The following is a 14890-nucleotide window of genomic DNA, read 5'->3' as shown; positions in this document are numbered from 1 at the left end:
AATTTACTTCTTACAAGAATCTCAATAGTTGATCTTAAAATTGCGCAAATGCAAATTGCAATCCTGGAGTCTAAAATAGCGTGAATATGAATCAAGATTATGGATTTTGAAATCACGTGAGTATGAAACTAGATATACGATTTTGAAAATTAAAAAATACGAACTGCAATATAAAATTTTTAAATAGCGTAAATACAAATCACGATTCATAATTTTCAGATCGTGTAAATACGAATCATGATGCATAAATTTTAAATTGCATAAATAAGAATAATGAGGCATAATTTTGAATGCAAATCCCAATGCCTTATTTTTAAAGCACATATAAGACGAAAATCGATGTTTGATATTATAACCGCATGAGCGAATCACGACATAGGATTTTAAACTCTTGTGAATACGAATCACTACATAGGTTTTTAAAAAGGCGTAAATACAAATCACGATATCGGATTTTAAATCTCGTAAATAAGAATCGCAACACGCAACTTTTAAATCACGTAAATACGAAAAGCTATGCTTGATATTAAAATCGCATGATTAAGAATCGAGATATTAGCAAATTCCAGGCTTGCGACTTCTAAAAGACTTGTCCGAAGCAGCGTCGTTTGAATTACGAAAATACGAGCTATCTGGCTGGCGGGTAAAAATGCGGAAAATCTTATCTTTTGTGCATAAAAGCGGAGAAAATAGCTAAAATAAATAAAAATGCGGAAAGGGTTGGTAGCTTTGTAGTTTGAATTTTCTGTTTACCTTTGAAAATCAGAAATAAAAATAATTATTATATTTTAGTGGCTGAATTTTCTGAAAAAGCGGAATATTTATTATAAAAAAAGCGAAATTTTTGATAAAAAGGCTGAAATTCGAGAGACAAAAGTGAAAAAGAGCGGAAAAATCTCATCCCTGTATCTTTTTCCTGAAAATAGTTGCTTTTAAAGCCTTTTCAGGCAAAAAAAGTTGCTATAGTTGCCTCATGCCAAAAATAATTGCAAATAGTTGTTTAGTCGCCTGTGGCAACCCTGATAATTGTTTTTGTCATACTTTTAAAAATAAAATTATCATTGTTGTATTTAGATTTATCAACTACCGATTTTAAATATATTTTTCTACTTTTTAGAACATATTCAGTTCTTTGAGATATCTAGAGTATACAGGATATCTGCAGTATTTTTGTTTTATTAATATTTGTAATTTAACCTACACTGATGATCTTATATGCTTAAAAATTATATGGATAAATTACCAAAGCTGATTTGGCGAAACTCTTGAAAAGAAACCCTTTCCGGCTAAATCTGTTTCCCTCAAATATAAGATAGTCACCATCAGTAGATACTTCACCACCCAGTGCTCTAAATAAAATAAATATATGGAGGTAAATTTCTAGTAAAATAAAATCTGAAAGGTAATTTAGAAAATATTTATATAAGTGAAACAATACCTGATGGCATCAACATCAAATAGTTTGGGAGGGGGTTTTCGGCCTTTCTTTCGCTTTTCTGGTTCCTAAAATAAAAGCATTTTTGAGGAGAGAGAAAAAAAAAGTATAAACTTTTTTTTCTTTACATAAAAAAAATTAAAATAAGTTGAAAATTCAATTTTGTTATTTAACTATTTATATTATTCTTATGAAAATATATCAGAAAAGCATAAATAAAAAAGTGAAATTTTTTTTAAAAAAATATGCACTTAAAATAATTTTCAATATGTTTAGAGCAAAAAGAAAAAATATATTTTTAAGATTAAAAAAAACAACATAAGCTTTAAAAATCATAATTATAAATGATCATAATTAAAAATTTATTTTGTACAAAAATTTAAATATTTTAATAATTATTCTTAAATTCATTTCTGTTAAATTATAACTCTAAACATAAACTCAATATGTTATGCTACCATAAAATTGAAAAGTGTGTAACATTATAATAATACAGTTTCATAAAATAATGATGTAATTAATTACTGAAGTCCGCAAAGCACCCCTCTTTTTTGTGTAATCTATTCTTGGGATGAGTTTCAAATGTACGAAATTTTGAGCAACATTGACAAAATCCACCTAGAAAGAAAATTCAAATAAATTACTGATTTCAGAAGATTTATACTTAAATGTGTATGTTAACTTTCAATATAAATTAAATATTCAAAAAAATATTGACATCGTACTTGTGCTAAATCATCTTTGTATAACCCTCTCTTCAATCTGACCCATTGTTTTGGTTTCAGTTGGGTTTGCTCCTTTGTGACTCGAAGGACATCGGTCATTTCTTTGATGGGAACCATCTAAAACAATGTGCATAAATTATGTACATTAAACCAATACAAACCATATAAATGTAAATGAATGATATGCGAAAAAAAAAAAAAACATTAAACAGTCAAACCTCAACACTCTGAAATCGAAGGAAGATGTTAAAATTCCTTGACATTGAAAATTTTATATTGTAATCTAATATCAATTACTTGCTTTACAATTCAGTTAAATTAAATTTGATCGACATTTTCAAAATTGTATAACGTGTTAGCATTTAAAAAATATTTCTTTCAAACTCTGTTCAATGTCACACTAAAAGATTCTCTAAATTAGAGTTGATAAGCTCTTTGTATTTTCAATTCAATTTAGGTTTGGCTAAAGTAACTATTTCTTCCTAAATATTAGTTTCATTGTTATTCATACAATTAGCATGTCCTTTTTCATTTTATGAGCAGATATTCTTATCGGCGCAAACGTCTTGTATGTCCACTTCTTCAGGAAAGGATAATTTGCGAACTTTACTTTTAAACAGGGGAATCTCCTTTTTGTTATTGTTTCAAGAAATGATTAATTTTAACTTCTGCATGAAATCGAGGATAATTGAGAAACGTATTTGACCAAACTGCTATAAATATGGGCCTTTCCATTAACGAAGACAAGACCAAATTCATGGAGTTTTCAAGCTCAACTGTAAACTATAGTGAACCTTTGCAGATAAACGGACATTCCTTTGAAAAGGTTAAAGAATTTAAGTATCTTGGTACAATTATCAATGACCAAAACAAACTGAAACCTGAAATTGACAATAGAATCAATATGGCCAACAGATGTTTTTTTGGACTAAAAAGTCAACTAAGATCGAATTTTATTAGCCAAAAAACAAAACTAAAATTATATAAGACACTCATTCTGCCTGTCTTGCTATACGAAAACGAAACCTGGACTTTAAACCTTGACGTACAACGCCCGATAGAAACATTTGAAAGAAAGATACTTAGAACTATCTTTGGTGCCATACCAGAGGGGGGATGTTGGCGAACACGGTACAACTTTGAACTTTATGGGCTCTATAAACATCCTCAAATTATGCAGATAATCCGAAGCAATCGACTAAGATGGCTTGGACATATATGGAGAGGCTCTGAAGATAGCCCTGTAAAAATTGCCACCTTCAAGAACCCTCAGGGGTCCTGCTCTAGAGGTAGACCACCTACTCGATGGCTCAAAGACACTGAAAACGACCTCAAAGTCCTGAAACTTAAGAACTGGAGGAGTTGCCATGGACAGAGGGAGCTGGAGAAGGCGTGCTGTTGAGGCAGCCAAGGCCTGCAAAGGGTCTATAAGCAACAGAGCAAATATGTAAGGAAATCAGTTTTCCCTCCCATGATACCAAAGAATTTATGTTATCAAAGATCGTGATATCAAGATTTGACTGTATTACATAACATAATTTATATCTTTTCCCCTTAAAGTTAGTTTCATAAATGAATAAGAAATATTTTTTTTAAAAAAAAATGTGATTTTATCTTTTTCCTATGATATTTAAAACATTTTCCATCTTCTTATGCTTTTTTATTATTTGCCAAATTTCTGTAAGTAACATTTTGTTAACAGTATGCAAATAAATACTAATACATTTAAACTTGTTTTGATCTAGAGATAAAAATTTAAGAACTAAGACGCAATCTGAATTACTCAAGATCTAACTTTAAATATGCTAATTAAATCATGCAGGAGAGGATATTTTGAGAAATGAAATCACGTCCTGTCTAGAAATATCTTATTGCAGACAAGAAAACCATGGTGTTTTTCACCAAATATACTCTCTGGAATAACTTGAACATTTAGTTGATTATTTTATTGTTCAAAGTTACTTTATATATACAGCATAAAATTGTGAACTTCGAACTTATTATATTTTCTAACTTGTTGAAGTAGAATGTCAATAAAATTAAGTAATTTAAATAAAAGTTTATTACTGTCTTCTTCTTCTTTTTTTTTTAATATCTTAGTGAAATACAACTCTGTGTGATCAATTTTTATTTTTTAATCAATGCATTTTTATTTTCTGTAAGTTTTAACTTTGAATAATTCATTATTTTCCCTTTATTTAACTGAAAGTTTAATTATTGTCCATTGCACTTAAAAATTAAATTGATATAAACAAACTTTATGATAGATTTAAATTGGTAAATCTACTTGTACTTACCATCTGCTGGTACTGACCCATACGCAAACTACCAACACCGTTGATGGCCTGCTTAACGTGAGTTTGTTTGTAAGCTTCAATATAGATGTAACCTTTTACTCCTTCAGGGGCTACAACACTTTTAATTTGTAAGGGCTAAAATTGAAAGCATTAACATGAGTCATGTGATTAAGTTAAAAATGGTATTCAACAAAGCAACACATGTATAGTGTATAACTTTTTTGAAAAGAGAGCAACTGGTTCAAAATAGTTAAGACTTTCAGGAACTTCAAAAAGCTGTTAAGTCTATTAATGTAATTTTATCATTCCTATATAAATTAACTGAAGTTAAAAGAAAATGCCAACTCAAAATTTAAAAGTTATAACACAACAGCAAAAAAAGAAAAGAAAAAAAAAAGATTTTTTGAAAAGTTTTGCAGGTGATTTTTCTTTTTAATGAAAAAGCCTAATTTTTTTTATAAACCATTACAGTTTACAAATATACATAAAGCTCTCAAATGTTTCCTTTTTTAATAAAATTAAACTACAGAAAGCTTTTCGCACTATATTAAGTATGAATATTATCTTCAAAGTTTTAAAAATAAAATGATTAAAAAAAATTTGTGAGTGTTTAAAATTTTTGAATACTACTAGGACTTTTTTGTTATAGTTTAGTTGCAATTTCAAATTTCAGTAAAAATTAAAAAAAAAAAATATTCTTAAAACATTTTTAAAAAATTTCTTAAATTTCAAAATGTTTCTGGGTGGAGTAAAAAAAACATATTGAGATTTAGCGAAACTAGGATAAAGAGTACTTAGTGTATACAATGATAATGAGAATAAAATTTGAAGACAGATGGAACAAAAACAAATGCAGACATGTAGTCTATAAAATATTTTCTTAAAGAAAAAAAAAAAAAAACACTTTAATACTACCTCCTCAGTGTATTGATAGGCAATAAACTTTCTCATTAGTAGTAAAACAGTCTGCTTTTCTTCCCCAAGACGGCATTTTACCATCCACAAATTTGGGTCCCTGTAGAAATTTAATTATTTAAGATAACATATAAACAACATAAAACTCAAGAAACTTGAGTTTATCATATAACTTGAACTTAATTTCTTAATAAAAAATTAGTTTTATACATATACATACTTAACACTAGGCAACAATGTCTGCTGGGCAATTTCATCTGGTAGTTCATGATCCCCACCATCTCCATAACCCTTCTCAGCAGCGGAGGATTCGGCATATTTTTTCTTATAATATTCTTCAATTTCATCTTCCTTTTGGGATCTAGAAGAAAGATTTCAAAACTGTAAACAATGATTTACCAGGATTCTGATTGAAGCATTGAAAAAAAAAAAGAGGATTTCCATTACAGCAGAGCTATATAACACTAAAAAAAAATTATATAATTATTTTTAAGAAAAGTTAAAGAATAAATGCACATTGTAATATGAAGTCCTCTAATCAGGTAAAATCGACTAGAGCACCAACTCATGTAAAAGATTCATTCATTTAAATCAATAAGTTTTTTTTTGAAAAAAACTTACAAAGTATTTAAATATGACAAATTAGTATTTACATTTTTTAAATATATTACCAACAGTTGCAGTTAAAGAAGAAGTTTAAATCTTTCTCACAATTATTTTCATCGTTTCAAAAAAAAAAAAAAAAGAGAGAAAAAGAACTGTGGAATTAACTTCAAAAAATTTTTTTTTACTGCTATTTAGTAGTTAATAATAATATTTTTCTATTTCAATCCAAACAAACTTGAAGCATCACTTTGATGTTTTATGTGTTCAAATAAAATAAAAAACAATTCCTAATGCAATAATATAGCTTGAAATTATTGCTTTGTTTCCAATTGTATTTCAATTCAAATTATTATTATAAACTTCTGCTATTTACCAAAAGAAAGTTCTTAAACAATTTTAAAATAAAAACAAATACGATTAAAATAAAAACACTTATTTATGTAAAATAAAATGGAGTTTTTAAATTATTTTTTAATAAAAATAACAAATAATTAAGAAAATAACATTATTAAACAGATTAAACAAATTTAAAGGAGTACACCACCTAACCATGGTCAAGTATTAAGCCAACACCCCATAGAGAAGAAAGCCTCAAAACCTTCTTTAATAACTCTGATGTCAGCATAGGATGTCCATATATCATACAAGTGCGACTCCTTTGTTAGTTATACTTTGTCGGTCAATGTACACTTCTAATTCTTAATAATGAAATATAAACAATATTTCATAGTAAATATTTTTTTTAAAACTTTTAATCGCTGTATTGGAACAAACAGTTCAGTTCAGACATTCTAAAGGCGTTAAAATAATGCTGTGTATATAAAGTAACAAACAGTACATCATGTACCTACTGCTATAATAAAGGAAGGGTTGCAGCAGTTTTCCCCAAAATTTAGGGGGATTTTTAATCTTCAGTGGATATTTTAGGGGAATTTGTTTTTAGGGGTTTGTTTCAGGGTTATTTGTGAATTTTACTAGTTTCATTTTGGTTACGTTCTAATATCAAATTTTATAACTGAATGTGTGAGATGGTAATATGAAAATCAACATGTTAAACCAAAATAAAAAGATTAAAATTTAATTTTAGAACTCAACCCCTTTGTGGAATGTAGTAAGTTATTACTTAGCTCGATTCTCGACTTAAGTTTACTTAACTCGACTCCTGTTTTAGCTTTATTAAGTATTCCGTTTTCAAATGCAACTGTGGGGAGATGTTTCTCCATATTAAATATTATTAAAGACAAATTAAGAAATAAAATGTCTATAACTACAGCTGATGCTATTTTGCGCGTTCGGTATGACATTTCTAATGGTTGTCAAAACTTTGTACCCACTTCTTCTTTGTTAAAAATGTTGAACAGCGAAAACACAAATCAGAAAGTATTGACGAAAATATGTCGGATATTTTATCAGAAATTTAAGCATAATGTTGGAATTAAAAAGACTATATCGTTGATAATAAAATATTTATGAAAAAATGCACGAGTCAAAAAGTATTGAAAAAAATATCTTAAATATTTTAGTAGAAATTAAAGATAATGTAACGATTGAAATGTAAAATAGCAACGTTTTCTATACATTATATAACTTTTGTACTATTTTTTAATACTTATACATTAAGTTAAAAATTTTGGGGTTTTTTAAAAAAATTTTAGGGGATTTTACAACGCTATCTGGAGGGTGAACGGTTATCGGCACCTGGCAACACTGGGTTACAGTAATAGATTGTACTAAACAGTGCACAGCATAATTGACAAACTTTGACTTCATAACCCGAATTTCAAATCTATGATTTCATGATGAGTATAGTGGATCATAAAGAGAACAATACCTAATAATTTGTAAGCAATTTTCTAAGCACTTTACAGATTTATAGATATTATTTATTTTATAGATAGCATTAACAGCAACAAAAAAAAATTATGGATAATTTCTAAATCCCTTTGAAGTTTTATATCAGATAATACTTACGTCCACATCATCTGTAATCGTCGATGACTATCAATGTCCCGAGATGTACCTTCTTCTGTTGGTCGAGTACGGTCAATAATGTCTTCAGCTCCCTCCTCCCACTCTTCATCTTCTTCAACTTCATCATCTACTTCTGCTTCATCTAAAATGAAATCTCCATAACGTGATTTCTTTTTCTTGCGCTTCTTACGATCTCTGTCATCATCATCTTCATCATCCTCGTCCTCTTCATCCTAGAGAAATTATCAATGAATTGTACACTTTTCTTTAAGCTAGAGATTTGTTGAAAACAGAATTAATTGTTTTATTAATGAACCTAAAAGATCAGAAACATTCTTAAATATAATGAAACTTCTTCGGACTCAGGTAAAATCCCACATCATTCAAATTTAACAAAAATTTAATTATTACTTGCTATGCCTAACTTAAATGAAAATCTGTATATATATAAGAAGAAAAAAAAAGTATTTAACTGTGAATACTTTTACAATTAAGTTCATGTAAGTCCCTATATTCAGTACAAATCAACTAAATATCTCAATTAGATTAATCAAGCATACCAATACATTTCAGATAAAATTATTTTTTTTAAGCCAATTTAAAATTCATTAAAATAATAATTTATGTACAATCTTGCCACACGACTTTAGAGAGCAAAAGACCTAGGAACCAAGACTTCTAAATTTCTGATTGCTACCACCCTCAAAAGAAAAGAAAAAAAAAACAAGCCTCATTAAAAATCTCTCCTTTTTAATATATATAGTAGAACTCACTTATAACGAATGCGAATGAACTGTAATATTTACTTCTTATGACAAGCGCAGTCTTTTCCGATTTTTTCATCAAGTCCAGGCTCTTGTTAAACCAAGAATCGTTATAAACCAGACTGTGCATGAAAGATATATCTCTTAAGATGAAAATAATAAAACTGTATTAATAATTTTACAAAAGAATTTCAAATCAGCTATCCTTATAACGTCAAATTCAAGGGAACATAATTACAAAATATAAACTTCTCTTTCATAAGTGCACATCCATAAATGCTGATTAGATCATTTAAAATAACAATACACTAAAGGCAGGATAAAACAAGTATCACAGAAAACTCAAAGGCATTTATTAGGGATAAACTTGTGACAACTGTCATCATTAGTCATTCAACCAATTTCATTTGAAAACATTGATTTCATCTTGACACAACCTATAATTAAGATTTATAATGAAAAATTAGTCCCGAAATTTAAAAAAAAAATATTTACAGCCACACAGACCGTCAGTTTCTAAATTACGTAGACTGAAACTATTGGCTTACTTACTAATTTTTGCATGAAATTTGTTTATCTACTCGCAAGATCTATAATTTTTATCATTTAACGAATGTAATTTCAAATGGCAAAATGTAAATTTGAGCAAAATTGGTTGAAAAGTTTCTGAGAATTCAAACAACTTTTTAATTACACTACTAAAATCAGATACTCTTTACTAGTTACATTCTATATCATTTACCTCTTCATCTTCTTCATCTAAATCTTCACCTTCCGGTTCCTCCTCTTGCTCTTCTTCTTCTGCAGCAGCCTCAGCTTCAGTAACTTCTTCAGCCTCGTCTTCATTCACTTGACTGCCAGCATCACTTTCAGCATCTGAGCCTTGTGCGCTTTTAGCATCATCTTGTTCACCCTGTAGAAAAGATTAATATCATAATTTAAAATTCAGAGCACTACTTACAGGAATTCAAAATAGTTAACTAATATATATTCGTAACAATTATTTAGTACATCCAATTAAGTAAATATAGATCCAATAAAGTATATAAAATCCATCCAATAAAGTAAATGTAGAAAGATGCAGATTTTAGAACAATCGGGGTATTGAACTGGAAACATGGCAAAATGTTCTAGAGAAGGTCAAGGTCTACCCCAAGCTGTAGTGCGAATGACCATGATGAATTATTACGTAACCTTATGATATAAAATTTTCTTAGACTTTTTATTTCGGACATAATTCAAAATAAGCATATACGATAATAAAAATGCATGTTTAAGAGCTAGTACATAGCTAGCGAATCATATTTTGAAACAATGAGCAAGGCTACATAAAATGTACATAGCCTTGCTCCTTTAACTATATCATTCAAATAATAAATAAATATCATTCAAAGGATGGGAATACACATTTTAAATTAAGACCAATTTCTCAAAGATGCGCTCTTAACTAAGTTCAAAATAAAAGAGTTCAAAAAAATAATAAATAACGTAATTAACAATCATATAATAAAAGGAGAAATTTTTATCACAATCACATTTAGGCACAACAGCACAGAGTGGATACATATTTCTACTGAAAATTTCAGTAGCACAGCAGATGTTTAGACCTTATGTGCTAGTTTTTTTTTTTTTTCTTATACTACTTCAATTAAATTATTCAGTCATGAGTTTTTTTTTTTAATTAACCCTCTTTCGCGCCAGCAAGAAACGCGCTCACTTCCCGGCCGACACACCCGCGTGCCAGAGCGTTTTCTCGTTCACCCCCGGCTGTCACTCATTTGTGCCAGCGTTTTGGAACGTTTTAAAAAATAACATTTCTTCCGTAAGATGGCATTGTATGTCCATATGGTTTCAGAGACATGTAGATTTGACCTTCTACTCAAGATGAGAGTACATTCACTCGGTTTTTAGGGGGAAGGAATGTTTTATGACGGCTCTTTAAATTTGCACGTGGTATTTGTTTACAGTAAACAGGGGAGGTTTTTTTGTCTCGCTACTTTCGATTTTCGGTTTAGTTTTTAGTGGATAGTTAGATCTTCTAGATCCCTGTTTTAAAATTTTTCAAACGAAAAAAGAACTTTAAGTCATATATTTAGTTTTCAGATGTGTAATGTTAAATGTTATTAAATGATAAGTACACAATGAAAATAAAATGTGTAAAATATATATTTGAGCAAGAAATAACTTAGGTAAATAAAGTATCTATAGAAATATATATAAAGCATATGTCATTTAAATACTCTACAAAACAATATTTAACAACAGGTTGATATTTCGGTAATTTCATGGAATTAGGCTTAACAGCAAAAAACCCTCCGGCCCTGGAGAGACACACGTGAGAAAGACTGTCGGCCTCAGCGGTTAGCGTGCTTCCCGTCGCGAAAGGGTGACAGTGTAACGTCCCTTTCCCGGACACTTTTTAACAATCAAAATTAGTGATGTAACGAATAGTGATGGGTCCAAATAGCGAATACTCGGCCAAATTTTAGGCTGAATACTTGCTTTTTAAAAATTTCTCTTTCGATTGTAATTTTGTAATTAAAGTAATTTTCAAATTTTAAATTAAAAATGAAATAAATATTAACAAAATTACTTTTTTAGTCTTTGTATATTTAAAATTTTTTTAACAACTTGATTTATTTTTTTTATTAATTTAAATATCTTGATGCCAATAACAAGGCAATATGGCTTTTATAAATCTAAATAATTAATAATAGCATATTTTAGTTATGCTTGTAATTTATATGCTATTTTATTTAAAATAAGAACTCATTACTACTGTTAAATGTATTCTTAACTTTTTTTGTTAGAAAAATTATTAAAACCCAGAAAAATAAGAACTTTTTAAAAAGTTTCACTTTTGAAATTTTAAATTTGTAATTAAATAATTTCCAAATTTTAAATTAAAAATTAAATAAATATTAACAAATTTGCTTTTTTAAACTTTCTATATTTAAAAAAAAAATTAACAACTTGATGTATTTTTTGTAATATTTTAAATACCTTGATGACAACAATAAAGCTTTCAAAAATCTAAATGATTAATAAGAGCATATTTTAACTAATTATACTTGTAATTTATATATTTTATTTAAAACAACTCATTACTACTGTTAAATGTATTTTTTTAATTTTTTTCCCCTTTTTTTGCCAGAAGAATTATTAAAACCCAGAAAACTAAAAACTTATATGTCAATTTTTTAAAATCATTTAAAAAATTTACTTAATTTGAATAACTTAATTATTCGGCCGAATTACTTCAGTATTCGGCTAGGCCGAATATTCGGCAAAAGGACCGAATACCGAATAGTGGCAAAAGGACCGAATACCGAATAGTGGCCGAATATTCGTTACATCCCTAATCAAAATAAACATCTATTCTCTTCTCCTCTCTTAAAAAAAAAGTCTTTGGACAAGCGTTTTTCCCTTTATCCAGCTTCTAGTGATTCATGCATTGAAACCATAAATCAACAGAAAGGGGAAAAGAAGACCTCCCAAGACCGTGGAGTGATGCTCCTCCTCAGGAATGCAGGAAAGGGGGGAGATTTGTTTTCAAAAGAGCACACCTGAGTCCCCCCCCCCTTCTTTCCTAGTAAAAAAGGCATTTCCTGGAACTATTTTATTAGAGTGCCAAGGGAAGAAGAAATACTCTGAAAAAGGGTAAACATATCAAATGTTAAAGTGGAGGGGGAGTCACTTTCAGTCACACAAGAAAAAATAAAGAGAACCCAATCAGCATGCTGAGCCTTTATGCTTTATTGATGGCCAATGATGGGAGAGAAGATAAGAATTTGTCACTGCCCCGCCCTCAACTTGAAGGAGGAAATGAATTTTCTTCTCCACCTTCTCACCTTAATGAATGACCGGAATTTCCCCTTCTTGCTTGATTCCTTTTAGTTCAAAATGGTGGAGAGAGCAATAAATGTTTTGATAACTGTCAAATTTTTTTTTCGTTTTCTATATTTTAAGCAATAATTATTATTTTCTAATATTTTGTTTTTGATTGATTAGATATCATTCTAATACTAAAACATTATTGCCCAGAAAAGAAAAGTTTATTTATTTTTTGCTTCTTAGATTCAAATCGTTTTAAGCTTTGTTTACCTTTGGGGTCTATTATACGGAAAAAAATCTAATATCTGGACTTCCAAAAGTCCCACCGATTCCAGATACACGACTTTCCACTGTACTAATTTTTGTTTATAAGGTTCACTTAATATCATTATAAGCAATTTTAATAAAAGCTTTAAAGACAGGTTTTTAACAAAGTATTAAATATTAGACAGAATGTAAACTAACTTACTTCACTTTCTTGTTCTTCAGCTTCACTTTCATTCCCGGAATAATTGCTCGCTTCACTGTCAGACATTGCTAAAACATAACAATCAATAGCCTCAGATTGGGATAATAAAGTCAACAGTAAAATATTAACATACAATTATTCTTTTTTATATGACAACATTTTATTAATTTATTTCATCTTTTTTTTAATTCAAAGCATAGTTTATAACATAAAATTGTCTTAACAAGTAGAAAAGTTAATTTAAGTTAACAAAAACTAATATAATGATTAAAAAAAAACCACCCTAATAAGGTGAATTTGGCTCTTAGTTTGCCTTATCTTAAATGAAAATTTGAATCATAGGATATGTCACAAAGCTCAAAATGGCTGTAGCAACAAGAGGCGTGGCAAATAAATTTAGAGGCTTAAACATCTGACTAGAGAGAGTGCATGATTTCATTTAATTGCTCGCTTTTCAAAAAGTTCTCTAATAGCTGAATAAATGCTAAAAGACTTTCTACAGATGAATTAGACTTTTTGACATAATTTTTTTTTCTTTTGTTAATTTTTAGTAACTACACAGGGAGAGCAGTAAACGTTCCGAAAAATTTGCTGCCTTTTCCTAACTGCCATATAGAATTTTTTGTTCTTCTACCCCTTTTTCAAAGGACACAAGGAGGTTATTGGAATGCCTGATGTCACTCATCACATGATCTATTGTAACCAATTATGCTTTAAAATGCAAGAGTATGAAGTGAAACTTTTCTTTTCAATATAATGCTCACTAATTTAAAATAAGAAAAGCTTCTAGTTATTATTATTTAAATGTAATTAAAAAAAGTGACATGAGTACATAATGAAATGGTTTAAGCAGGTAGATCTTCCTATTCTGCTTCTAAAATTGTGAAGGGAAAAGATTTAATATATTTATTGTCATAAATTTTTTCCAACTCCAACAGACTTAGGCCATTTTGAATATTTTATATCTTTTAGGCATTTAGAGAAATACATGTCATATAAAGTTTCACGTGGTTATTACTAAATATACCATTAAATTTCTGTTTGAAATACCAGCAGATATAATTATCGATTGTAATTGATTAATTATCCATTACCGATGCAATCACAAAAGGAATATTTAGAGGAAAGGACTATTAAAAAATCTTTCGTTCAGGCTCAAAATAAATTATTTCATACTCATTATAGAGTAATGTAAAATTTGCAGCTTATTATGCAAAGATTTGTTGAGTATCAAGACTACATTCTTAACCTAACTGTATTTTCACAAAATGAAAGTATTCTTCAGATCATATTGGTCAATTTAAACAGCTTGAAACATGTAACGTAACTGAAACAACAGCTTTAAATAGAGAGAAAAAGAACAGGAAATTCAAACTATAGAAAGCTTTATGAAATACCTGTCAATCTAAATGGTCGGCTGGAGATTTCAACAAACAATAGACTTTTCAGTTATATACTTATACCTCGAGTAATGCTTGTTTCACCAGCACCTGTATTTGATGCACAAATAAAATCTAACAACTGTAAGAATTCACAAACAAAAGTATACTAATTGAAAATAACTGTTTCAGTTCACTATTATGTTGCTTGCGCTAGTAGTTGTTTTTACGTGTTTTGCTTCGGCGCAAAAAAACCGAGTAGAGTTGAGATGGTAAAGTGTCTTCTAGCTTACAGATTCCAAATGTTTACTTTTATGAGCAACAAGTAGGATCATTTTTACTGTATATAATTCACGCATGAATGTTTCGTGAAATCAATATGATCGTTATGTTCTGGGTTTTGCTGTTCATTTACGTCGCACTAGAGCTGCACAATGGGCTATTGGCGACGGTCTGGGAAACATCCCGGAGGATGATCCGAAGACATGCCATCAC

The 14890-nt window shown here is 29.1% G+C and overlaps 1 protein-coding gene across 2 annotated transcripts in view; it reads right to left on the bottom strand.

Moving 5' to 3' along the window:
• The window catches only part of Spt5 (Transcription elongation factor subunit Spt5), a 33116-nt gene extending 18432 nt beyond the window's left edge, over window positions 1–14684 (bottom strand). Inside the window, exons 1-11 of one of the 2 annotated variants that reach the window (XM_043043273.3) lie at window positions 14414–14684; window positions 13017–13084; window positions 9456–9626; window positions 7950–8182; window positions 5593–5733; window positions 5373–5472; window positions 4458–4592; window positions 2161–2277; window positions 1961–2053; window positions 1439–1503; window positions 1244–1349 (exon numbers count right to left, since the gene is read on the bottom strand). In XM_043043273.3, the coding sequence (XP_042899207.1) occupies window positions 1244–1349; window positions 1439–1503; window positions 1961–2053; window positions 2161–2277; window positions 4458–4592; window positions 5373–5472; window positions 5593–5733; window positions 7950–8182; window positions 9456–9626; window positions 13017–13082 (1227 nt within the window). In that variant the 5' untranslated portion in view covers window positions 13083–13084; window positions 14414–14684. The remainder of the gene's footprint in view (window positions 1–1243; window positions 1350–1438; window positions 1504–1960; window positions 2054–2160; window positions 2278–4457; window positions 4593–5372; window positions 5473–5592; window positions 5734–7949; window positions 8183–9455; window positions 9627–13016; window positions 13085–14413) is intronic. The other variant, XM_043043274.3, reaches the window with a different exon arrangement.
• Window positions 14685–14890: the final 206 nt, after the last annotated feature.

Source organism: Parasteatoda tepidariorum, chromosome 5 (assembly GCF_982258835.1).
Source record: "Parasteatoda tepidariorum strain Cologne lab strain chromosome 5, Ptep-v5.0, whole genome shotgun sequence".
In the NCBI taxonomy this organism is placed as follows: domain Eukaryota; kingdom Metazoa; phylum Arthropoda; class Arachnida; order Araneae; family Theridiidae; genus Parasteatoda; species Parasteatoda tepidariorum.
This window is presented reverse-complemented; position numbering and strand designations above follow the sequence as displayed.